The sequence below is a fragment of the Hoplias malabaricus genome, chromosome 15 (genome assembly GCF_029633855.1).
Source record: "Hoplias malabaricus isolate fHopMal1 chromosome 15, fHopMal1.hap1, whole genome shotgun sequence".
Taxonomy (NCBI): domain Eukaryota; kingdom Metazoa; phylum Chordata; class Actinopteri; order Characiformes; family Erythrinidae; genus Hoplias; species Hoplias malabaricus.
In genome coordinates this window covers 6,795,709-6,822,006 of record NC_089814.1, presented here as the reverse complement: position 1 = coordinate 6,822,006, position 26,298 = coordinate 6,795,709, and the positions used below count along the sequence as shown (strand labels likewise).

At 42.1% G+C, this 26,298-nt stretch overlaps 1 protein-coding gene across 2 annotated transcripts; it reads left to right on the top strand.

Moving 5' to 3' along the window:
• Positions 1–589: 589 nt before the first annotated feature.
• On the top strand, positions 590–25,508 carry zgc:162472 (uncharacterized protein LOC553495 homolog). Of its 2 annotated transcripts, none has more exons than XM_066646471.1 (29): positions 590–689; positions 1,931–2,201; positions 3,408–3,627; positions 3,792–4,274; positions 4,714–4,832; positions 5,015–5,077; positions 5,340–5,498; positions 5,775–5,908; positions 6,180–6,274; positions 6,447–6,501; positions 6,750–6,887; positions 7,777–7,950; positions 8,430–8,493; positions 9,139–9,334; positions 10,041–10,177; positions 10,491–10,872; positions 11,720–11,836; positions 11,996–12,032; positions 12,121–12,213; positions 13,698–14,463; positions 14,581–14,741; positions 17,849–17,991; positions 18,395–18,663; positions 19,982–20,186; positions 20,312–20,345; positions 20,549–20,641; positions 21,963–22,461; positions 23,148–23,391; positions 23,887–25,508. In XM_066646471.1, exons 2-29 carry the CDS (start codon positions 1,936–1,938, stop codon positions 24,007–24,009), a joined length of 5,469 nt encoding a protein of 1,822 aa, XP_066502568.1. In that variant the 5' UTR covers positions 590–689; positions 1,931–1,935; the 3' UTR covers positions 24,010–25,508. The 2 variants fall into 2 exon arrangements, with proteins under 2 accessions (XP_066502568.1, XP_066502567.1); XM_066646470.1 differs by having other exon boundaries at positions 1,928–2,201.
• Positions 25,509–26,298: the final 790 nt, after the last annotated feature.

Genomic DNA, 26,298 nt, shown 5'->3' with positions numbered 1-26,298 from the left:
AGTCTCCAGCGAGCGCTCCGGCTAATAACAAATGACAATCAGGAAATAAAATTAAGCATGACAATTTTTCAGACATTAAAACGATACATTTTTTAAAATTTTTATAAGATTAAATTATTACAAAAATAGAAACGTAAACTGTGTGTAAAATTTAAAATGTATGCATAAGCAATCATATTGATTTACTAAATTAACATATGAACAATTTTCTTGATTTAAAAAAACCCTGCTATGTATGTGCATGTATTAAATTAGATTCAACAGTCTTTGGTTGTGTCAAATACACAAAATCTTGCAATTTAAAGATAAATAACAATTTAATATATTTATTTTATAGAATACACATTCCTGTAGTGTCCCTTTATTTTGTTAATCTTATAATATATTGTATTTTAGATTAGTTTATGCTTAATATATATTTAATATCATATTTTATTTATTTGTTACTATTTTAGTTTAATTTGTACGGATACATTATTTAATTTTACGTAGCTAGTACTAGTACTCATTTTACTATATAAAATATTATTTATTTTTTTATTTTTTTTATTGAGTACTCTTATTTTGAAACGGGGAGGTAGAGTCGTGGCGGTGGAATGGCAGCGGCGGCGCTGTATGAGGTTCTGCGCAGGGTTGAGTTTTGTTAAATGGAGAAACACAGCAGTAAAGCCACTGTACACTGATTTAAAGTGAGTATTCTGGGACAGGGGGAGTGTGGGGGGTTAGTGTGGGGCTCTGGGGGCTGTGAGTGTGTTTAAAGCAGAGGTTGGTGTCTGCTGTTTGTGGAGCTGAACATGGAGGAAAATATCAGTGTTTCCTTCAGCTTCAATTTGTCTGTTATTTTGCTAGTTTATATCCTCCTGGCCGTCCACAGGGTTTGCTTTAGAAACACTTCAGTCCTGTCTCAGTACACTTTTCCCTCGGCAGCAGGATTTATTGCCCACAGCTGATGTCAGGCTCTGCATAAACACACTCCTGTCAGAACATTGCTGGTAAAGCAAACTGAAATGAAATAGGAGTACAGTAGCTCACAACTTCAAGAAAACAGCTATGTTTTGTTCTTGCATTTAATATTTTTCTGTTTATAACCAATCAGGGGTTCAGGTTTGCTTTATAAACACAGATATGACTTAAAAATATTAGGGGATTTATTTCTAGAAAATGTCCTCTAAAGGTGTAGCTCTGAACCGAGGTTCATATTAAGATGTTTAGTCAATGACCTGAGAGGGATTTAAAGGTGCACTAAGCAAATTTCGTGAATTGCGTTGTCCGTGTTATTGTAGTTCATCTAACCGACCTCCAGATGTCTCACATTCCGAATCCAGAGCGATGCACTAGTTCATTGGTCAAAGCAACCTGCAGCAACTAGGCAGGTGAACCACAACAACAATGATGTTCACTCTGGGCCGGAGAGCTTTCAGACAGGATACCTTGGGCAAACAATGCACTTTTGTTAATAATAAAATTGCTATTTTTTATTCATGTTCTTTGTATTTTAATGCGCGTGGATCTATGAATACGCAATTCATTTCTATTGCTATCTTCTCCCGCTCCATCTCTTGCATGGAGCTGGAAAGCTGTGTCCAGCAAGTTGACAGGATTGCTTGCTCATGTTTATGACATCAGAAACCCTGGCTGTCTGCGTCTGTGTTTCTGAGACATTGCAGTTTCAAAGAGGAAATGTTCAGCCACAGTGTTAATTGCTTATTTCACCCATGATACCTCTTTTAGCTTATAATCCACCATCCAATTTTCCATCCAAAGTGTGGAGAATCTTCCAAACATAGGTATAAAAAATACTTACTAAAATAAAAAAGTAATTGTGCTCACCCTGGAACTGTTATAAGTGAAATGGCTACAGATTGTGAAAGTTTCATTGGTTTATCCTTTAAATTATAACCTCAAAACTTCTCTCACTGTGTTCCAGTAGAAACCATGATACGCAGGTCCAGAATCAGTGTCCGGCCGAATGTGAAGCCTGCAGGTAGGGTGGCAGTGACCTCTCAAGATCCATCTCAGGAGAATACCCAAACTGCCCAGACCCCAGCTGACCTCACCCAGGACACAGGAGTCAAGACTCAAGAAGATGAGGTCAAACCTGGACCTTCGGCTCCAGCAGCAGAAGGGATTAATAACAATGATACAGAAGCGCTCCCAAGCGAAAGTGCGGTGACCCAAACTGACATCAGCACATCTGCCGGGTGAGGAAGTTACATACCTTGGCACCTAAAATGGCACCTTTTAAAGTACTTATTTCAACTAGCACATTGTTATATGTTTAATGCTATGTTAGTGCCAAACTAATAATGCTAAACAAAATATCATTTTGAATAAATAAATAAATAAATGAATGAGGGCGGCACGGTTGTGCAGCAGTTAGTGTCACAGTTACGCAGTTGTGGGTTCGAGTCCCACTCCGGGTGACTGTCTGTGAGGAGTGTGGTGTGTTCTCCTTGTGTCTGCGTGGGTTTCCTCCGGGTGACTGTCTGTGAGGAGTGTGGTGTGTTCTCTCTGTGTCTGCGTGGGTTTCCTCCGGGTGACTGTCTGTGAGGAGTGTGGTGTGTTCTCCCTGTGTCTGCGTGGGTTTCCTCCGGGTGACTGTCTGTGAGGAGTGTGGTGTGTTCTCTCTGTGTCTGCGTGGGTTTCCTCCGGGTGACTGTCTGTGAGGAGTGTGGTGTGTTCTCTCTGTGTCTGCGTGGGTTTCCTCCGGGTGACTGTCTGTGAGGAGTGTGGTGTGTTCTCCTTGTGTCTGCGTGGGTTTCCTCCGGGTGACTGTCTGTGAGGAGTGTGGTGTGTTCTCCCTGTGTCTGCGTGGGTTTCCTCCGGGTGACTGTCTGTGAGGAGTGTGGTGTGTTCTCCCTGTGTCTGCGTGGGTTTCCTCCAGGTGACTGTCTGTGAGGAGTGTGGTGTGTTTTCCCTGTGTCTGCGTGGGTTTCCTCCGGTTGACTGTCTGTGAGGAGTGTGGTGTGTTCTCCCTAAATCTGCATGGGTTTCCTCCCACAGTCCAAAAACACACGTTGGTAGGTGGATAGGAGACTCAAAAGTGTCCGTAGGTGTGTGTGTGTGTTGCCCTGTGAAGGACTGGTGCCCTCCAGGGTGTATTCCCGCCTTGCGCCCAATGATTCCAGGTAGGGTCTGGACCCACCGCGACCCTGAACTGGATAAGGGTTACAGATAATGAATGAATGACTTTATTTGAACTATGTTTCCCACTTTGGGTTTAAACTGAACTAATCTAAAAGAAAGCCCAAAGGGCCTGAATTTTACAAATAAAAAAATGAATGTCATGTTATGTTAAAAATCAATTCTGTATTTCTTATAAACAGCTTAGCCTCAGTCTCTGACCAGTGTGTTGAATGCATATGTTTTATGGTTTGTTTTCATTGCTAAATGTGTTTTCTTTTTAGAGATGCTGCATCTCAAAGTAACACAGCAGGCTCTCTATCCTTGAGTGGCCCTCAGAGGAGAAAACGCTTCACTGTTTTACCAAACCTTGCCAAACCCCGAACATCCACTGCCCCTGCTCCAACGCGTACTTCCTCCAGGACCCCCAGATCTCCTGTTAAAGCTGCTTTATCCTTCTCAGAACCTGAGCATACAGCACCAGCACCTGCTCCAGAGTTACAGGTATTAATAATAATAATAATAATAATAATAATAATAGTCCCATGTGACCAACATTTTTGGATTGAATAGAAGTAATTATTGAGACTGGTGCTCAGAGAAGTTCGGGGAACAACGGAAATAAAAATTCATATAATCTTGTTAATGGGTCAGTTTTGCCTTCTCAGCCACAGATCACCACACCAGAAACTCGAAGGAAAAGAAGGCTTTCGGGAGGTGGACGGCAGACCAAAGCTCAGGCCAAGCCTGTGGCTCAACTTCAGGCCAGTCTGGAAACATCATCATCCTCTCTGGAGCAAGAACACAGAGTTATAGGGGGAAATGAATCGCAGTCAACCAATCAGAGTGCTGGGTTTTCCTGCTCTTTGGAAGCTATCCAATCAGAGCCTCCAGTTTCTGCTGAAAACCCGCATCAGTCTCAAGAGCCCTCGTCTCCTCCGTCAGAAAAACAGACTGCTGCACAAGAGCCAAAAAAGTGTGAATCTTCAGAGAGGAGTCAGTCCAGTCCCCAGAAAGAAAAAAGTCAACCCCGACCCACAGCTCAGGTCCCGCTGGCTCTGAGGACCTTCAATGACCCGATGGACCGCGTGAGACTCGCCAAGGCCAAAAAACTCCGCGAGCTCCTGAAAAGAGAGATGAATAAAGACAAGGTTTGTGTTTATGTCGGAATCTTAACTTGATTATTAAGGGATGTATATGTTTTAGAATGTAATACAGCAAAAACAGTATGTGCAATTATACAGTGATCTCACTATAAAACAAAAAATCTCACTAATACTAGTCTCACCTTTGACAGAACTAATTACACAGATGTACAGCTTAAGCTATCAGTCGTTTCTGTCTAATTAAAAACCCTGTATCTCCAAAATAGTAACAGGAGAAGGAAAATGCCTTAACTTTCAAAGGAAGTGAATGTGGAAAGATTTAATTCCAAATAATTTTGGAAAATTGTTATTGGTCCATTTGTCAAATAGCGAAGGACAGAGGCTGTGTTCAAACTAAAAATCCACAAAAATGGAGTTACATGCTTTTATTTGGACAGTGAGAAAATACTTCTTGGCTGAAGACTGTTTGTTACTATGTGTTTAGCAGAAAGAAAAACATCAAAGGCCCAAAATGGGCATCAAAGAGCATAAAACGGCGAAAGATCACACCAAGATGACCATGAGAGAGCTCATCTACTACCTACCCTCAACCAACCCCATGAAGTGAGTTCCATACATAATAATGTAAATATCTCCCCCTCCTGTTTTCTGACCCCTCTTTACAAATTGTGCATGGGCTCAGGACAGTGTTGTTATAATTCGCTGACTGAGCTGTATCAGATCAACCACCCTTAATTGTGAGTGTCAGCTTAGTTATTCACCTCTGTGCCCTCTTCTCTCGGCAGGTCGTATGTGGAGGACGAGCAGAGAGCTGCAGAGACGGTGTTGCCTTCTTCCCCGAGAGCAGCGTAAGAGCTAATGCGCAATAGTGTGTGAAAATGAGGTTGAGCATCAGCACTGATAGAAGCAAAACTAGATTTTCATGAAAAAACAGGTCACTAAGAATGGGGTATAATGGTAGATGCTATGATGACTGTTCTTTAGGAAATGATTGAGTGAATCACGAGAGCCCAGATTTTACTGTAGCTGAATGTGATCAGAATATTGTCGAAAAAAAGTGTGAACGTTTGAGCTGCCCTCAGAGCTTCACACTGTCTGCCCTCTGCCCAGTCCTCCAGCGTCCCCCCCTGCTGTACCTGCACAGAGAGCAGAGGAAGGTGCCGAGGAACAGGAGGAAACTCCAAGCAGTGGCACCGGAGTGGATGAACCATTGCTAGCCCCTAGAGTGAAAGTGGCAGAGGATGGATCGCTGATTATAGACGAGGAAAGGTAAGTGGGACTTACAGAGCAGGTGAAAATACGTGAACACATTCTCTAGACAAATCTTATGCACAATTTAATTGTAAAGTAGTCGTAACATTCTAGCATCTCTTAATTAGGTTTGTTTTTACAAACATAAATGTTTTTGAGCTGTGGGACTGTATGACAAAGTAGACATGAGTGTGTAGTATTAGTACAGTATTAATATTCAGTATCACTTCTTTAGTTTCTCAGTGCTGTATTTCCCTTCCGTGTTTGCGTGTGTGTGTGTGTGTGTGTGTGTAGTTTAACGGTGGAGGTACTGAGAGTTAATGGCCCAAATCCAGCCGAGGAGAGAGACCCCATATTTGAGCGTGGATCCACCACAACCTACTCCAGCTTCAGAAAGGGCACCTACACAAAGCCCTGGTCCAACAGAGGTGGGAAATCACCAACTAGTCCCGCTCCACCGAGTTTGTGTTTTCCTGTTTTTTTAAAACCAAGAGTGCACTCAGGATAGGCTGGTTCATGGGCTGATCAAGGCAAGGGTCTCTAACTGTTGAATCAGTTATAAAGGAACTATATCACAGGATATACACAAAATATATAAACATTTCAGAACTGAGATCATTCACTTACATCAATCATTAAGGCGTATAATAAGGTATGAACCTTACACCTGTAAATATTTCTGTGTGTGTGTTTGTTTAGAGACAGACATGTTTTTCTTGGCCATCAGCATGGTGGGCACAGATTTCTCCATGATTGGGCAGCTGTTCCCTCATCGTGCTCGTGTAGAGATAAAGGTAAGAACTCTTCTCTGTGGACATAAATCAGGAATACGGCTGAGCACATAGTGATAAGCAGGTTCTGGTTTTACAGCAGTGACTAATCTATACAAGTGACTAATCAGACAGGGATCAGAGAGGCAGCTTGCTTTTGGCTGTGATATATTGGATGTGTTTCTTGCTCTTTCAGAACAAGTTTAAAAAGGAAGAGAGGGCAAACTCCTGGAGGATAGACAAGGCGTTCAGTAAGTGATGTCACCAACTGACAAAAATGTACATGACTGTGTTTATGTTGTTTAACAGTCCTGCAGAATATAAGGAGTAAGTGATTTTCACTCAGCTTACACCTGTGTACTTGCATCTTCACAAAGTCGGATTGGATCCATGGCACAATGTAATCTATAAAAAAAAAATAAAGATAATGTCACATATAAACAGGGTCTAAAATGGTTGTTTTTGTTTGCCCTGATAATAAAATTCCTTTCGTCAACAGAGGAGAGAAGGCGTTTGGATCTCGACTTCTTCAACAATCTCCTGGAGAAGATTCTCGAAGAGGAAAAGAAGCGCAAGAAAAAGAAAGTGTCATCCAAGCTGCCCAGAGTCACTCGCTCTCCACAGAGGAACACAGCAGGTGAGGATTTACCCTCTGTACTCGAGCCTACTGTCCACACCTGTCCTGCATGGGCTACATGAAATGGACGAATCGTTTGTATTGAGGTTATATTGCTAATTATAGTGATTCGATTTTACATTGCAATGTAATTCATTCATTCATAATCTGTAAGTGCTTATCCAGTTCAGGGTCGCTGTGGGTCCAGAGCTACCTGGAATTATTGGGCGCAAGGCAGGAATACACCCTGGAGGGGGCGCCAGTCCTTCACAGGGCAACACACAAATTCACTCACACTTTTGAGCACCCGGAGGAAACCCACGCAGACACAGAGAGAACACACCACACTCCTCACAGACAGTCACCCGGAGGAAACCCACGCAGACACAGAGAGAACACACCACACTCCTTACAGACAGTCACCCGGAGGAAACCCACGCAGAAACAGGGAGAACACACCACACTCCTCACAGACAGTCACCCGGAGGAAACCCACGCAGACACAGGGAGAACTCACCACACTCCTCACAGACAATCACCCGGAGGAAACCCACACAGACACAGGGAGAACACACCAAACTCCTCATAGACAGTCACCCGGAGGAAACCCACACAGACACAGGGAGAACACACCACACTCCTCACAGACAGTCACCCAGAGGAAACCCACACTGTCTGTGAGGAGTTTGGTGTGTTCTCCCTGTGTCTGTCACCAGGAGGAAACCCACGCAGACACGGGGTATTGACAGTGTTAATAATTCTAACTCATCCAGGCACCCACTCATCTGGAAATGTCCCCGGCATATTGTGGACGTCTGCGATATCTGTTTGGGAAAGGCCAGTAATATGATCACATTCGGTAAACAATGTGTTGTACAGCACCAGTTTGAGTTTGTGTTTGCCTCTACAGTGAGGAAGAAGAAGGTGCGCTCTTCTTCAGGCTCAGAGGAGGAGAGCTCAGGCAGCGATGTGCTGGAGGGAGAGAAGGAAAACGAGGGAGTCTCTAATGATGGCGGGAGCAGCACCCCTCCCACCACACCGAGGAGGAAAAGTGCAAAGAAAGACAGAGAGACAAACAAAGCAGGTGTGCAGCTCCTTGTAAATGTTTTAAAGCAATGTACATTAGCCCCTAGACGTCTACGATGTTGGTTTGTTTTTACTATTTTAAGGGGACAATCATGAAAATGGAACCGTGTTAAATTGTGGATATAAAAAGTGATATCATATATGTCACTTTTAATTACATAATCACTAAGGATGCCATGGTTCTCAGAATTCACAATACATTGGTGTCTCAAGTGAAAATAAGTACTTGCTGATAATGATGTTAATATGTTAACATTTACGTATTTAGTTTATCAAAAGCATAAAACTTTATAAAGGTACTGTTTATATATCCCTATTAATTACTAATGTCATTTTTAATGACTTCATTTTCCTTTTAATTTCCATTCTGTATCGACAGGTTGTTTTTTCCCCATTCGCTTTTATGTCAAAAATGACTTAAATAGATATAGCACACATTAGTTTTCATTTTAACCGCTGAGGATAATTTTATTTCAGACGAGGTACCAGTTGTGGGAGCAACTGAGGACAGTACAGCAGAAGGGCAGTCACCTGTTGACAGGTAAGAGTGAAGGAATGAAGGTTATGCTCCTATGCTTATATTAAAGGTGAAATAGGGGATTAAAACATTGATATAAACAATGAATCTTGTTATATATCGCTGTCCAATTAAAGCACATATGTCCCAATATAGTTACTTTACTAAATGTGTAATAAATAGATATGCGCAAGATGGATATATTAGAGATTTGCTAAGAGACACAATGAAGCATGTGTCTATTCAGTGTAATGAAGAATGACAATCTGATTAAGCCAATGAGTTTTATAATGATAAAAAACATGTAGTTAACTTGCAGCTGTAGTCTGTGGTTAGTGTACATTGATTTTCATTGTTTACAGGCTGTCTATAATTAGTTTGTCTTTGCAGTTCCTGTAGTTTGCTTTGAAAATGGTGTCATATGGCACTGATTAAGACGTTTACTAAAGACCTCCATCACCTATATAGACCTGGTTCCTCCCAGGGTGTCTTCCTCCTGTGTCATGATTGGCTACTCACCTGGGGTTATTTTTTTTTACATTTTTTGTTTTAATTTTTGATATCTGTAAAGCTGCTTTGTGATGCCATCAGTTTTTCAAATGCTTATGCATATGTATATGTAACACTGTGAAAACACACATTAATTTAGACATTAACACCTATGAGCAGGTTTCAGAAGACAGACTTGGCTGTTGAGAAGCGTATGAGTTCTCCCATTAGACCTGCCCAGTTAAAAGGCAGAGCCCAGAGACCACTGCCGAACCTGGAGCGCAAATGGAGGGGAAAGGGTCCCATAATACAGAAGAAAACTCATGACACACACCCCTCATCTGCGGAGGACAGTGGCAAGGAGAAAGGATCAAAGGTAAAACGTCATTGTGTTTTTTTTTTTTTTTTTTTTTTTTTAATTCTGTCTTTTGACATTTTCTTCACATTCATTCATTCATTATCTGTAAGCGCTTATCCAGTTCAGTGTCGCAGTGGGTCCAGAGCCTACCTGGAATCATTGGGCGCAAGGTGGGAATACACCCTGGAGGGGGCGCCAGTCCTTCACAGGGCAACACACACACAAACCCACACATTCACTCACACACTCACAACTACGGACACTTTTTAGTCAACAATCCACCTACCAACGTGTGTTTTTGGACTGTGGGAGGAAACCGGAGCACCTGGAGGAAACCCACGCAGACACAGGGAGAACTCACCAACTCCTCACAGACAGTCACTCGGAGGAAACCCACGCAGACACAGGGAGAACTCACCACACTCCTCACAGACAGTCACCCGGAGGAAACCCACGCAGACACAGGGAGAACACACCACACTCCTCACAGACAGTCACCCGGAGGAAACCCACGCAGACACAGGGAGAACACACCACACTCCTCACAGACAGTCACCCGGAGTGGGAATCGAATCCACAACCTCCAGGCCCTTGGAGCTGTGTGACTGCGACACTAACCTGCTGCGCCACCGTGCCGCCATTTTCTTTGTTGTGCTGCTGCTCTTAATTTGCCGTGTTCTCTGTACTAACAGATACATCCTCTGTGTACTGTACTGTTCCTCAGGGGCCCCCAGACCCAACACAAGAGAAGGAGAAGAGAAAGACCTCTGAAGTCATTTCTTGTGGGTTGGACGATTCAGAGGACGAGGATGAGCCTGATATCACTGCTGTGCAAGAGCACATTCTCAACAAGCCGACCAGGTTGGTAAACCCCATATAATACTAGTATAATCTGCCATTTTAAATTAGCACTGGGTTTCTCTGATTTGCTTCTGTCATCATTCAAGTCATAAGCCATTCTTGATTCACAAATTAATAGAAGCCAGTCCGCCACCTGTGCTTCCTATAATTGTTCAGAATATCCATATGAATTTCAATTTTGTGTAATAAGTGTTGACAGTTTTGCCTTTATAACATTCACATTTTGGGTGTTGTTGTGGTGGTGTTTTTTGTGTTCAGTGAGGACATTTTCTGTAGACTACAACTTATGACTCTGACTGCATCATCCTCTCAGGTCAGGAAGGATTCCTAAGCTGTCTCAGCATGTAATACGTGCAGCAGCTGATGAAGATGAGGAAGAGGACCCCGAGCCGTCATCTGTTCCTCCAGCCAAGCCTCGGAGCTCTAATAACCCAGTCCGCAAGTCGCGAAAGAAGCCAGGCCCCACGCTCAAAAAGGGCATGCCCAGGAGAGGCAAGTCCAGACTGGTCACCTTACGGGCTTCCACTGCTGAGGAGGAGGATGATGATGATGATGAGGAGGAGGAATATGACAAGGCTCAGGCTGAAGGGCAGTATCCATTGAATGGAGAGGAGGAGGAGAACCAGGCGTTTGTGCCGATTGGCCTCCGCGCTCAGCCTCCAGTGCACTCAGAGGTGGTGGAAACCATGGAAGAGGTGAGAGAGACAGAGAGGGAGCTGGAGCTGTGTGCATATGGTTCAGTTATCATTAGTTAAATATGGATAGGGCTGCAAAGGTTTTCTATAATTGATGTCAATTATATTGAGTTTTCTCTCATTTTGTCCCTGTCAAAGAGTTCAATTTCACCATCAAGTCCAATTTTTTTATAAGTAATTCATATTCACATTCACATTCAGACAGGCATGGGAACATTGACACGTTAAAGACATTAACTGGAGTAGCTTTATTTGGGAACACAAATGTCCTAAACAGTTGTACTGGACATTAAATAGTCCCCTAGTGCAAAGTCTGGCTAATGTCTGAGGAGGAGGTATAGCGAGGAGGTCTAATAGAGATTGGATTAAAATACTATATACATAAATATAAGTAATAGTTCTCTACAGTTCTGTTGTACTGACCCCAGGGAGTCAGTGGTGGGAGCCATCCATCATAGATATGACAGGAGGGATTAATGGCAATGTTCGTTGTGATACATTTTGAACAGAACCAAAGATTATAGCGTGGATTAGTCAATTATAGAAATTATAACTAGTTGCAGCCCTTGTTTTCTTGTTTCATGTTTTGTTATCATTCCATCCACTTTGTTGCATGACATGCTCTAGACGTAGGAAAGTGGACAATTACAGATTCATTGTGTGTGAATATTATTTGTGGCAGCTTTGTGTTTTCAGCCATTCCAGTGTGTGTGTGAAGTGTATCCCTTCCTTAACATTTTGTAGATTATTTATTATCCTATTCCTTTTTTATTATTTGTTCAATGCATGTTTCCCATCCCTTTCCTGTCCTTTCCTCCTCCATCACCCATGACCCTCGTGCTCCCAGCTGGACATTTCGGTGAACGTGCCTGATGTCCTAGGCATATCCCAGAATACTGAGTGTCCTGAGTCTTCCTGTGAGAGAAGTGCTGTTCCCTGTGAGCACCAGCTTGACCTGCTAGTTGTAAGTGACCCTTCAGCTCTGGAGACACTGCTTGCCTCATCCCACATGCTCTCCGTCAGCCTCCGATGTGGCCAAAAAATTGTAGTCGCCCGAAAATCTTCTAAAAACAATCACAAGATAGTTTTACTTCAGTAAGAACGTGTCTGATATTTTTTGCAGGATGTGATCGAGTTCCTGGCTCCAGAACACATGGAAGGTAGGGTTGTTTGTTATTAGACGGTAGAAGCTCAGACCAAGTTTGACTTGAAGTATCCTGTTTTTTAAATTTGTACATTTTTCCTCAGTGTCCGAGGAGAGTTATGCTGAAGCAGCCCGGACGCTCCTGACCATCGGGCACTCTGCCCACATGACTCCAGCAGTAGATACACCAAGCGCAGGCAAGAGGGGATTTAATGGATTTTAAAGTGTAAACAAGTCTATAATAACCATTAAAGGGGATGTACTATGAAAAAGAATAATTTGTTCATTGCATGAACATGATAATTTGGGGAACTTGAGCCCAACAACCCACAAACTGTGAAATAATTCTGGCATCTAGTGCAGACGGCGGCACGGTGGCAGTGTTGCCGTCACACAGCTCCAGGGGCCTGGAGGTTGTGGGTTCGATTCCCGCTCCGGGTGACTGTCTGTGAGGAGTGTGGTGTGTTCTCCCTGTGTCTGTGTGGGTTTCCTCCGGGTGACTGTCTGTGAGGAGGGTGGTGTGTTCTCCCTGTGTCTGTGTGGGTTTCCTCCGGGTGACTGTCTGTGAGGAGGGTGGTGTGTTCTCCCTGTGTCCGCATGGGTTTCCTCCGGGTGACTGTCTGTGAGGAGTGTGGTGTGTTCTCCCTGTGTCTGTGTGGGTTTCCTCCGGGTGCTCCGGTTTCATCCCACAGTCCAAAAACACACGTTGGTAGGTTGATTGGCGACTCAAAATTGACAGTAGGTGTGAATGTGTGAGCGTGTGTGTTGCCCTGTGAAGGACTGGCGCCCCCTCCAGGGTGTATTCCCAGCTTGCACCCAATGATTCCAGGTAGGCTCTGGACCCACTGCGACCCTGAACTGGATAAGGGTTACAGATAATGGATGGATGGATGGATCTAGTGCAGACACTTTAGAATTGTCCTGCCCCTTAGTGTGAGTCTCTCCTACATCACATTGCAGAACCCATGTTTATGCGACAGCGCAAAACCTGAGGTTAAACGGAACAGAACAAACACAATGAGTGCCATGAAATAAGCTTCTGCTCTTTGCTTTTCACTCCCGTGCTCTTGCAGTGAACTGAGCTGTGGCTCATTGGCATTTAATGGAACGGGCACTGAACCCAGCCGTTCAGAACAAGGCTTTCTGCACGAGGGAGAATGCTGCCGTTGTGTTTGATCCTTGTGGTATTTTGGCCATATCAGTGATGTTCCATTAAAACCCCAGAACTGTGTTCACTTAGAAAAAGGCTCTAATATGTCCCCTTATAAAAACACCTGAAGAATTGCCTTGAAATTGAATGCAGAGGAGTTATAAAAGGAGCGATAAAGTGGAAAGAAGTGTAGAATATCCATGGAAATGTGCTTTGCGTACGAATGGATATTAATGCAATAAAGGGATGTAAATGGGTCTAGTGTGATTATGGATAAAGTTGTAGTCCGTTGATTCATTTCTCAGTTTTGCTTGGATTTATTGTCAGTAATATTATAATTAATTATGTATGATATTGGTGGGGGATCACTGCAAAACCTGCATTAAATAATAAAAAATATGGGGGAAAGCATGTATTTTCATACAATGTCTGAGATGTTTGTTCTGTTATAAAACTATGTGTCAAATGGGATAAAAGTTTACAAATATGGTATTTTAGATTCATAATCATTTTCTTTTTCTTATTCTATAGATGAAGATATTATTATCATTGAGGAACAGTCCAGGTTTGTGCAACAGGATGTTGAACAGGAAGTCGTCTTAGAAACAACGGAGCAATCAGAGGCTGGAGAGGAGAGCTGTGAGATGGTGACCTCTGACCCTTCTATCGCTATTATCTCTGAACACAAGGACGGTTTGGACTCAGCTGGGGATGTCTGTATGGATAATCCTGACCAAGTTAGTTCACAACCTTCTCAGCAAGTCTTGTGTTCGGTGGAAGAAGTGGTTAGTTCACAGGAGACGATCAGCAGCCACTCTGCATCTTCAAACATCAAAACATCAAAACCAGTTTCTCCTCACACTCGGAGGAACCGACTTCCCAAACCCAAACCCAACTTGAAGCACACCTCTAGACCCGGTAAAGCACAGCAGAAGCATGTTTCAGAGGAAATGGACCTTGAGTCTATCGAGAAATCAACAGTAATTTCCCCATTGGCTCCAGTTATGGCCGCCACGGGACCCCAGGGGGTAATTGCTGAGGGTAATGTATTGGTGGAAGGCTCAGAAGACTCTGATAAAGTTAGTAAAGACATTGAACAGGTTTCTGCTCGCGCTCCTGCTGCTGCATCTCAGCCCAGATCAGAGGGAAACAGCTCAATGTCTCCTGATCAAACAGAAAATTCAGTGTTGTCAATGGAGAGGAAGCTGGTGTGTGGAGCTCCTGAATTTAAAGTGTGTATAGAACAAGAGAGAGTGGAGGCAGGGGACCAGACTATTCCAGTGCAGCAGTCACACAGGTATTTTTTTTATTGACAAAATTAACATACTATCAGTATTTTGTCCAATATTCACCTCTATTTTTAAACTCATCATAATTGTGTTTGCCTTTCGGTGTGTCTCTCTCTGTGTTTCAGGGTTAATGAGTCTTTATCAGGTCCTTCTGTTTCGGAAAGCTCAGTGCAGCCCTCTCAACACATCAGAAGGTTCCGTGGACCCAAACCTAAGCCAAACCTGCTCCGGAGCTCAAGAACAACACACACTCACTCTGAGCAGAAACTAGCACCAACAAAAGCCGGTGAGGGACAACAGCCATTTGAAAAATCAGATTTGCTTAGATTTTATTAGGTGTATCCAGGTGAAGGTGTTTGCAGCAGAATCTGTAGCTCAGAGCTTGAGTTAAAGGGGTAATTTATTGAAAATTCATTTGTAAATAGTTTTCTTCTTTATCCTTACTTTGTTCTTTTAGTTTTGCCCTGGACGTACAAGACTAAAGCCAAACGTAAAATTAAACACAGCTCAAGGGAAAAACAAAAACAAAAAAAAAACATGAATAGACTGACCTCCCACATGTGGGAAATGGGATAAAACTGTGATAAATGAAATAATATTTTAGAGAAATAATCACTTAAAACTGTAGATTAAGGATGTTGATTTTAGTTCTTATGAATGCAGTAATAAACTGAGGGTCATTAATTATGGAAGCCGATCTGTCTCATTAGACTTTGAAATATTGCCACCTTTGAATTTGTAGCACTCAATTTTTTTGCACTGAAATTGTGCGTCTGAATTTTGCTGCTTTTGAATTTAAGTCTTCGGATTTCCACCTCTGAATATTTTGCTTCGAAATTACGCATCTGAATATATTTGCTCTTGAATAGAACCGTCAATTTTCAAGAACACGTTTTCACTGTTATTATTCAAGGTTAATAAATTCAGATAAAAAATTCAAGCTCAAAAAAATTCAAACAATATATTTCGAAGTTGCTCAAATTCGGTACGAAATTCAGACCAAAATACGACTTACAAAAGATTCAGAGTCACATCCGGGTCACCAAGGATGAGTAATCGATTCATTTGGATTTTCTCTTTCACCTTAAATGCTGCAGTAGTTGCATCCTGTCGCCGCTAGATGGCGACATACGAACACAACTTCCACACCGTGGAAAAACTACACGTTTAGCTTCCTTCCGCGGATATTATCTCTTTATTTTCAGTGTCTCAAAGTAATATCTGAAAGGCTCATTAAAGACACAATATAACAGACTATTGATGTCCTGAAGATGAAGAAAGTGTACTGTGGAGATTTTTTTGTGATGGCCTTCTGAACAGAGCATGTGATGTGACAGAATGTGGAAGCATGAACTGTGGGGATACAGTCGTGTGAAAATTAGAACACCCAATGAAAGCCTTTGTCTTTTTAAACATATTTACATTTGACTTTCATTTGAACAGCACTGAGAGATGGAGCTTCTACAAATAAAGCTAAAAAAATTACTTATTTCTTCTGGAAATGGCCACTGACCCCAATAGGAGAGTCTCCCAGCGCCCCCCAGACTCGAGTGAGCTTTTAAGATCAGCACATTGTAGCTTTAGCAATTTAGCATTAGTGTAAATAGCAGACGTCGAAATTCGTGCTAAGTTAAGCCGTATCTACGCTTCGTCTCCCCACATTCACCGTCTTACTCTCCGTTATTCCCCCCACCACCCACCTCCCGTCATACAGCCAGTGCCTGTGTTACTCCTCCAGCCAGTCGTCACGTCTTCAAGGTAGCGATGTGTAACCACTTACAACTTTATTTATTTATTATTACTGTTACCACTGTATTTCTTTTATTTTTAGTAACGCTACATGTATTTTTTTACTAATTTGAGAGTGTTGTAAACATAGATCAGTGCAAAAAGGATGACTTTCGGGGGGGGGGCTGGAACACATTAATTGCTTTTCCATTATTTTTAACGGGGAAAACTGACTCGAGAAACGAACTTTTCCACTTACGAATCCGGTCACGGAACGGATCAAGATCGTAGGTAGAGGTTCCACTGTACTTGGCTTTGACAGAGAGGATTTGGCAAATTTTTCATGGGTGCAGCCCACACTCTCAGCTCTGCTGCATGTTCCTTACAAATGTGGCACCATTGAAAAAGGAAATTAACAGGCTTTTCAATGGTATAACATTTACTGCCAAGAAGCATTGTTACAACAGAGAAATAATCTATAAACGCAAATTTCTGTATAAATATTTATAATATTAGAAATAACCAGACATTGTGAATATACACAACAACATTCAGTGTTTAAACAAACACAACTTTATGAATTAAACTCTGCACTTTGGGATATTATATTTGTATTAAACCTTCTGTAAAATCAGTTTCAGATTCTTGATAATCGGACAACTAAAAAATAAAAATGCCATAGGACATTTACTCCAGTGTTCATGTTTCCACATTTCTGTCATATCACTCGCTCTGTTCACAGGGCCGTTACACAACATTTCCACAGTAAAATCTCTTCATATTCAGGATATTAATAGTCTGTTATATTGTGTCTTCAGTGGGACTTTCAGATTTTTGAGACACTTTAAAAATAAAGAGATAATATCCGCGGAAAGAAGCTAAACGTGTAGTTTTTCCACGGTGTGGAAGTTGTGTTCGTATTTCGCCATCTAGCGGCGACAGAATGCAACTACTGCATCATTTAAGGAGAAAGAGAAAATCCAAATGAATCGATTACTCATCCTTGGTGACCCGGATGTGACTCTGAATTTTTTGTAAGTCGTATTTTGGTCTCTGAATGTCGCCTACCGAATTTGAGCAACTTCGAAATATATTGTTTGAATTTTTTTATCTGAATTTATTAACCCTTGAATAATAACAGAGAAAACGTTCTTGAAAATTCACGAGTTCAGTTCAAGAGCAGTTACATTCAGATGCATATTTTCAGTGCAAAAAAAATTCAGTGCTACAAATTCAAAGGTGGTAATATTTCAAAGTCTGATGAGACAGATTTGCTTCCATAATTAATATTTAAAAATTAGAAGAAATATTTAAGATTTTTAATTTAAATTTAAATTAATTAGATCAAAAAGGTCAGCGTTTTTAGTCTGATCCGGTCTAAATTAATTATGCTGTATTCAATTATAAAACAGTGTGAGACACAGGCACCTTCAGGAGTGCTCTCAGATATTCAGACCTTGTTCTATATGTCTGATACCTGTGAGTGAGTTAGGTGAGAAACAGAAACATTGCTGACTCTGTATGAGTGAGTTTGTTACACGCCAGTTCCACAAGGTGCTTTACATTTAATAAAGGGATGACTGTTGTTAAAATAAGTTCAATAAACTTCCAGATCCAGTACTGACAAGACACGTTAATAATATCTCTCTTTTTTTATTATTGCAGTGCCCACTGAGAAGTCAGCTGCTGTGTCCTCAGACTGTTTTACTGCCGCTCAGAGACCGGAGGAACTCACTCACATCACAGACACAAACGTCTCCCAAATTCAAGCGCCGCAAGAGTCAGAAATGCCTAATAAATCTGTAATGGTAAAGTGATATTTTGGCTGTACCATAAATACAAATTTGAAGCATGATAAAATTTCAAGTAGCAACTAGTTAGAGATATAAAATGATGTCATATCTTCAAAACACTAACAACCATTTTAAAATAGTCTTAAAGTAAATTATATTTCAACATCAGCTCAGCTCAGTGCAACTTAAAAACCTGTGCAAATAAAAAGCTTTAGTTACAATATAAGTCACTGCAACAAGTGATCTATTCCTCTTCAAGCTTTTATCATAACATTTCCACACAAAATAAAGGCCCTTTATGTGACAAACTTAAAACTGAAATGAAAGGCCTGTTCTGACAGTGATGTTATTGAAGATGGTTTGGATACAATATGCTGAGTGATGATGCTAATGTTGTAGTATGTTGTATTTTCTATAGACATTTCATAGTGCAGAGGAACTTTCTGGAGCTGTTTCTAAGCAGCACTCTTCAGACACGTCAGAGACAAAAGCTGCAGGTGTGAACGAAGAGGTTATCGATAGTGTATCTGTGGAACAGTGTGAAACCAAGGCTGAAGTAATTTCCGCAGACATCCTACTGGACGCAGAACCCACTTCTGAGGAGCCTGTGTATGTCCTCTCTCTCACTGAGGTCCCACCCACTCTTGGAGAAAGCGAGGAGATTTCTGCTCAGTCTGAAACTCTGAGGTACTTTAAAGGAGCTATGATCATTACATTTTACTGCCAAAAATGATCAAACATTTATTCATTCATTCATTATCTGTAAGCGCTTGTCGCGGTGGGTCAAGAGCCTACCTGGAATCATTGGGCGCAATGCGGGAATACACCCTAGAGGGGGCGCCAGTCCTTCACAGGGCAACACACACACACTCACACCTACGGACACTTTTGAGTCGCCAATCCACCTACCAACGTGTGTTTTTGGACTGTGGGAGGAAACCCATGCAGACACAGGGAGAACCCACCACAATCTTCCCAGACAGTCACCCGGAAGAAACCCATGCAGACACAGGGAGAACACACCACACTCCTCACAGACAGTCACCCGGAGGAAACCCACGCAGACACAGGGAGACCACACCACACTCCTCACAGACAGTCACCCAGAGGAAACCCATGCAGACACAGGGAGAACACACCACACTCCTCACAGACAGTCACCTGGAAGAAACCCATGCGGACACGGGGAGAACACACCACAGTCCTCACAGTCACCCGGAGGAAACCCACGCAGACACAGGGAGAACACACCACACTCCTCACAGACAGTCATCCGGAGGAAACCCACACAGACACAGGGAGAACAAACCACACTCCTCACAGACAGTCATCCGGAGGAAACCCACGCAGACACAGAGAGAACACACCACACTCCTCACAGACAGTCATCCGGAGGAAACCCACGCAGACACAGGGAGAACACACCACACTCCTCACAGACAGTCATCGGGAGGAAACCCACACAGACACAGGGAGAACACACCACACTCCTCACAGACAGTCATCAGGAGGAAACCCACGCAGACACAGGGAGAACACACCACACTTCTCACAGACAGTCATCCGGAGGAAACCCACGCAGACACAGGGAGAACACACCACACTCCTCACAGACAGTCATCCGGAGGAAACCCACGCAGACACAGTGAACGAAACTTCTCGAAGTTCTATGTAAGCTCTAGAAAAACAAAATGCCGGACGTTTGTGAAATTCCGCCCGGACATTTTTTAAGTCTAAAAACAGAGACATGTCCGGGTAAAAGAGGATGTCTGGTCAATATAAAATATATTTTTAAAATTAGGAGGCAGTTACTCTGGATTTCAGAATTGTTTATACAAATTAAGAAACTTCCTTAAAGTTAAACGCTTTGACTGTTTTCAGAAATAAAATATGTATTATCATGTATTCATCTCTTCTCTTCACTCCTGATCTCTTCTTGTGTCTTGTCTCTTCTTTGTTATAATTTACATTCACTCTTCCTTTATCTGTTCTCCCGCTCCCCTAGTGGTGGAAGTCCAGTCCCAGCCGAAGATCATGTCTCTCACCTACTGCTGCCTGATGTTTTTGTGCCTGTCTCAGAGGAGCAGGAGAAAGATATGAATGTAGAAACAGAGGAGACAAAAGAACAGAACAGAGAATCTGAAGTGCATGAAAATGAAGAGGAACTCCTGAGTGGAATCAGCAAACGAGTCTCGTCTGGTTCAACTCGGGTGAGTAGCCGTGTTGTTAAAGTCGGTCTGAGGTTTGACTTCATATCTATGTGTCTTATTTCTCGAGTGTCGTTAAAATGCTGCACATTTTAAAGTTACAAATATTTCATATTCCTTTATTGCAGCATCCTCTTGTGAAGGATCCCATAGAGCAACACGGTAAGACAATAGTGTTTCAGATTTTCAACCTTTTTACTAGTTTGTTGTTTACAAAAAACAGTGGTTGTGTGGTGGTAGCAGGTGTCCTTTGTTAAAAAATGTATACGTTAATATGCAGAAAAACAGAAATGATTTGATTTTCCACAATTATTGTTTGTCGTTTGCTTTCTCAGCATCACGTTACGTTTGTCCTTTTTTTCTAGGAGAGATATCTTTAATCTCTGATGCTGATGGAGTCGGTGAGAACAGAGAGCCTCCAGCTAAGAGACAAAAACTTGTAGAGAAAGGCAGGAGAGGTAAGGGATGCATTTAGGTCTGAGATTTCTTCTTTCCACTAGCCCCTCAGTTTATTTTTATCATTTATTTTTAGAGGTTAACTATACTGTGTTATGGTATGTATGATTTTATGGAAAAAAGTCTTGGAAAAATATTGAGAAATTATGTTTAACGTGCAACAAGTGTTTAAAAATGTAACAAAAACATGATCTGGACATTAATGTTGGGTTCTTTTGATGGTTTACGACATGATATGAGAAACATACCTTTTCCAAGTCTTTGTTTAGTGTTTGGTTAAAGGCTAAGCACCACTTAAAGGACCTCCATGAATATTTCACATTATTGTAGTTACTAACAGATATAAGTATGAATAAAATGAAAATAGCAGCTTAATTTGCTTTAAAACTGACAATTTTATTAAATTGACGGAAAAACCCGAGCTCGCTACGGAAATTCTTGAACGCAACCGTGACGTCACTGGTGGACAACAGCTGAACAACGCCGCGGTAAAACACCGTTATGACTGACTGTTATGACAGTATCTAGCTAAATAACCAACATTATTCATGACAATAGCCTAGCAATAAGCTAAACTCAAATTTAGAGGTACCGTTATTCTTGTAAATGTGATCGAAGTCGAACTCGAACTCATCCGACACTATAAACCTCCGTAATGCAGCTACGTAGCCGAGTATAATCTGAGCCACTGAGTTTAGCGAGTCAAGCTAACGTTAACTAACACCAACTAAAACAGGCGAAGTGAGTGTCCTTACCCTGTTTACCTCCATGTTACAGAGGCTCTTGAACACCTTTCGTTGGTGTCCTTACATGCCCATATTGTTGGAAAAGCGCCAGTGAAATGAGCTACAGATAACGGAGTGAGCGGAGGGTCCTTTCCAAAGTGCCCGTTTAAAGTGGACACATTTAGTCCAATTTCTGGATATTTTGGGATCTTTGGGCCATTTGTTCACAGATGTCCCACTGTACATTGAATGATTGCAGCCAAAAAAAAACACACCTTTTCGTCATTTTGCATTAAATTAAGTGCAGCTTCTAGAGTTGTTGTCCACCATCTACGTCACAGGCAAGACGCCTATGATCGTAAAAGATGATTACGTGATCTGTAGCAGTGAACACACACCCATGTGCTAGTGAGCAGAGAGCACATACATAGAGCTGTATGCAGCAAGCATCAGTGCACATACAACATTTATATTCTTGAATTCCCTTTGTAACTTTGTAAATTTATAACTACAATAATGATATATCAATAAAGTTCTAAAACTGCTTTGTTTATCTGATATCTTTAATTTTTTGACATTTCCGTTTTCCCTTTTGCAGCTAAGCTCCAGGTCAAACCCAACCCAGTTCAGAGGCTTCGTAGCCTCTCTGCAAAGGAGCTGTCACCATCGCCTTCTTCAGAGGAGACTAGATCTACATCTGCTTCATCACAACAGAGTCATCACATCACCGAGTCTGAAGACACCTCACCATTAACTATTTCAGTTCAGGGCACTTCAGTATCTCCAGTGGACATGCAGGCCTCAGTTGGTTTAATTAAAAGGTCTAAAGTTTCCCTCACTGAACCTCTCCTTCCTCTGTCCCAGTCTTCCTCAGAAAAAACCTTAGAAACTGTAACTCAGTCTGTTAGAATACAGAAACCTCCTGTTCAGGATACACACAGCACCTCCTCCCACAGCACCGCAGGACAGGCGAGCCTCCCAGAGACAAAGGCAGTGGAGTCTACAGATGCAGAGGACAGAGAAGCTAGTGGGCCAGGAATGGAGACAAGTCCTGTCCATCAGTTAACACCACTGGCTGTGTCTGGACCACTAACAAGGTCGGTGAGAGCTTGAGAGCCCAGAGATGGTTTTAATTTTTTGTTTACTGTTTGTTATGGTGGTGTTTGGTGGCAGGAGGAAACCCACGCATACACAGGGAGAACACACCACTCTTCTCACAGACAGTCACCCGGAGGAAAAACACACCACACTCCTCACAGACAGTCACCTGGAGGAAACCCACACAGACACAGAGAGAACACACCACACTCCTCACAGACAGTCACCCGGAGGAAACCCACGCAGACACAGAGAGAACACACCACACTCCTCACAGACAGTCACCCGGAGGAAACCCACGCAGACACAGAGAGAACACACCACACTCCTCACAGACAGTCACCCGGAGGAAAAACACACCACACTCCTCACAGACAGTCACCTGGAGGAAACCCACGCAGACACAGGGAGAACACACCACACTCCTCACAGACAGTCACCCGGAGGAAACCCACGCTGACACAGGGAGAACACACCACACTCCTCACAGACAGTCACCCGGCGGAAACCCACGGTTATGTGCATCAATACAACAATAATAACCTCTGTTACCTGAACAGGATCCGTCATGGCTGATTGTGTAAAGGAACAATTTTGTATCTGAGAGTCACTATGATTCAGAATAATAACAGTCTCTAAATCTGTGCTTTAATATTGGACTGTGTTGACTGGTTGTTTTCTGTAGGCCCGGGAGGAGACCTAGAGGCTTCCTCTCCTTCATGTCCAGTACGAAGACACAGGGGTCAGCCCCTCGAGGGGCCACAGCAGGCCTCCAGAAACCAGTCGTAAACACATCTCGGTCAGAGAGGAGACGAGCCATTCCAGGACCTCTTACATCAGCCGGCAGATCTGCTCCCCTCAAAACGTCCACCGTTAACCCCTCACCTCCCATCACAGAGCCTGCTCTTACACCCACTCCAACTCCACAGGTAAGACCTAGGCCATGGATGCATGTGATGCAATGCGTCAAGCTTCATTTGAGCTTTTACTGTCGCTCAAAACAATGTAACACGTAAACTAAAGTGTCTTATGGCTTTTACAAACAGCAGCAAGAAAATACAGTGATGTTTAATTTATTTTCAGTAAATAGTAAATCATATTCCAGAAGTGTAGTTAGTTTAACAGTAGACTACAGTTGCCAAGCAACATGGTAATCAATGATAATACAATGAAACTTGTGAACTGAGTAGTTTATATTAGCTTCAAATGCGAATTTCATTAAATCACATTTTCAGACACAAATCTCCAGATTTAGTTACACATTGTTAGTCATCTGTTAGCACGTTTTCTTTCATAATGGAAGCTCTCTACCGGGGGTTTGTTGCATGCGAGTAGCAGAGAATCAAGTTCTCATCCTCGAGAACACAGCGATTGTGGTGAAATATTTGCTCTGACCTGTTTGAACTCTGTTTGACCTTTCCCAGGTGAGTGCAGAGCCTGAAATCTCAAGCTCGAACCCAAACACAGAAGAGGAGCCCACCAGCGTCTCTGCTTATTTCTTCAGTGACATCTTCACCATGGTGGATGAACAGGATGAGATGGAATGAGGGAGAGAAACAGAAGGGTTGAGTAATGATTAAAGAAAGACTTTAACCAAAAATAGTAAAGTGGCCGACAGGCAAAAGGCATCATTTCATCACAGTCTCAAAAAATCCTTCTGTTCATTTTCCTGTGGGTGTTTTTTTTTTAACTATTGTTTTAAAATGGCAGCTCCTCTTTATGTTTTGGAATTAAGTTGGACTGTATCATGATGAGTCTTTTCTTATTGTTTTAACTCATTTTAAGAAAGTTTTTTGTTTTTTCTAGTGTATGTTGCTGCTTTGGAGACACAGGTGTTTCTCACATTTTCTCACAATGATCATGTTGTTAACATCTACCATCTTTCACTATTAGCAGGAGCTAGAATATATTTGGAAGAAGCATTCAGTCCCTCGAAGAAGCAGTCGGTCATTTTAACAACAAGACCTGGAAAACAATGTTTATGGAAGAGCGCTGATTATTTTTATACTGTTTGACGTATACTAAACTGCTTGGAGTAAAAGACTGTTAGTTATAAGGAAAGTCTACACTGTAAGTGTTACACTCAGTGTAAAATGACTTACTCATGTTGACCCGGTAAACAGAACTCTGCTAAATTTAGATCAAGGGATGGGTATTATCCTCTTAAACCTTGACTGAGATCAGGTAAAAATTATTACATCAAAATTGTCATGCGCCAACATAGCAATGTTTTAATCTTGTTTCACTACCATCATCTTCTAGAGGAAAATAATTACTCCAGCACCTTTCAACATTTTCCTCTATTCTCTGCATCTGTGTCCTGGAGGTGATTGTCATAAAAATAATTATGATTAATTTCCCTGTGCTTAGAAAAGTGAAGGAATCAATTTGAACTCATTAAGTTCTGCAGCAACTACCCACTGACTTCCGTCATAAGTGTGTTTTCAGATCAACAAATTTGCTGCTGTTGTCTAATCACGGAGAGATGTGTCTGTGTTATGGCCAATGCGTCACGACCCTGGGCTACAGTAAATAGGCCAGAGGTGCAGTAGATACACATTACATAGAGACATTATTGAAAAGGGTTTATTTACATGGAACTTTTCCGTAGCTTGCAGTTTACTGAATTATAAATTGGAAATACAAAAACAATCCTGCTACATACGTACACTTAGGATTGCCTCCGTACTTATGACTTTATCTCACAGTGTTTTCATCATGGTTGACGTTCAGGTGTTTACTCATCTTGCTATTTTGTCTCTTAGGTGTGTTATTTATGTGTTTTAATATGGTGTTTCATAAAGTTTTTTCACCACATTGCCACAATGTACAGATTTTATGCTTTAGTTTTATTCCCTAAAGCTGTGGTGTTTTCCCCCGCTGATTGCCACTGTTTCTGCTGCCAGTCTGTAAGACTACTGCATAGTTCCTAGAGTTTAATTTCCAGTATTATAAAATTAACAGTGACTCTCCTGACTCAAGTTTTTCACAAGCAAGTGTATGGATTACACACCAAAACATGTAAATATGTGAATAAAATTTTATGATATGCTAGCATTTGTTTTGTATATTTGTTTACTTGGGATCATCATACTTTTTGGTTGACTAGAGAAGGTGATATTTTAAAGGATAACAAGCATAAAATATCATAACTGAGTGACCACAGTAGCTTTTAGGAAACTTGAGATAGACTCAAAAAATCGTGACTAATCCTGAAGAGGTAAAACTGTAATACCCTACAATTATCAGTGGGATAAGGATCCAAAGACTTTAACGGTAATATTGTAAGATTTACATCATTTTAATGTATGACTTTCATTCAGTGACCCTTTGGGACACTGTCATCTTGGACGTGGCTATATATCTGTTGTAGACCTGGTGACCACCCTGAATAACATCACAGTCTCTGAAATGTCCAGCCCTGCTCTCATTCTAGTGTGTGTGTGGTCAGTGGAGCTGAGAGAATGGTCAATGAATGTAGAAATGAGGTAGTTTAATGATATGGTTTGTATATTAGGGCGGCAGTCGCAGTCACACAGCTCCAGAGGCCTTGAGGTTGTGGGTTCGATTCCCGCTCCGGGTGACTGTCTGTGAGGAGTTGGTGTGTTCTCCCCGTGTCTGCGGGGGTTTCCTCCGGGTGCTCCGGTTTCCTCCCACAGTCCAAAAACACACGTTGCAGGTGGATTGGCGACTCAAAAGTGTCCGTAGGTGTGAGTGTGTGAGTGAGTGTGTGTGTGTGTGTCTGTGTTGCCCTGTGAAGGACTGGCGCCCCCTCCAGGGTGTATTCCCGCCTTGCGCCCAATGATTCCAGGTAGGCCCTGGACCCACCGCGACCC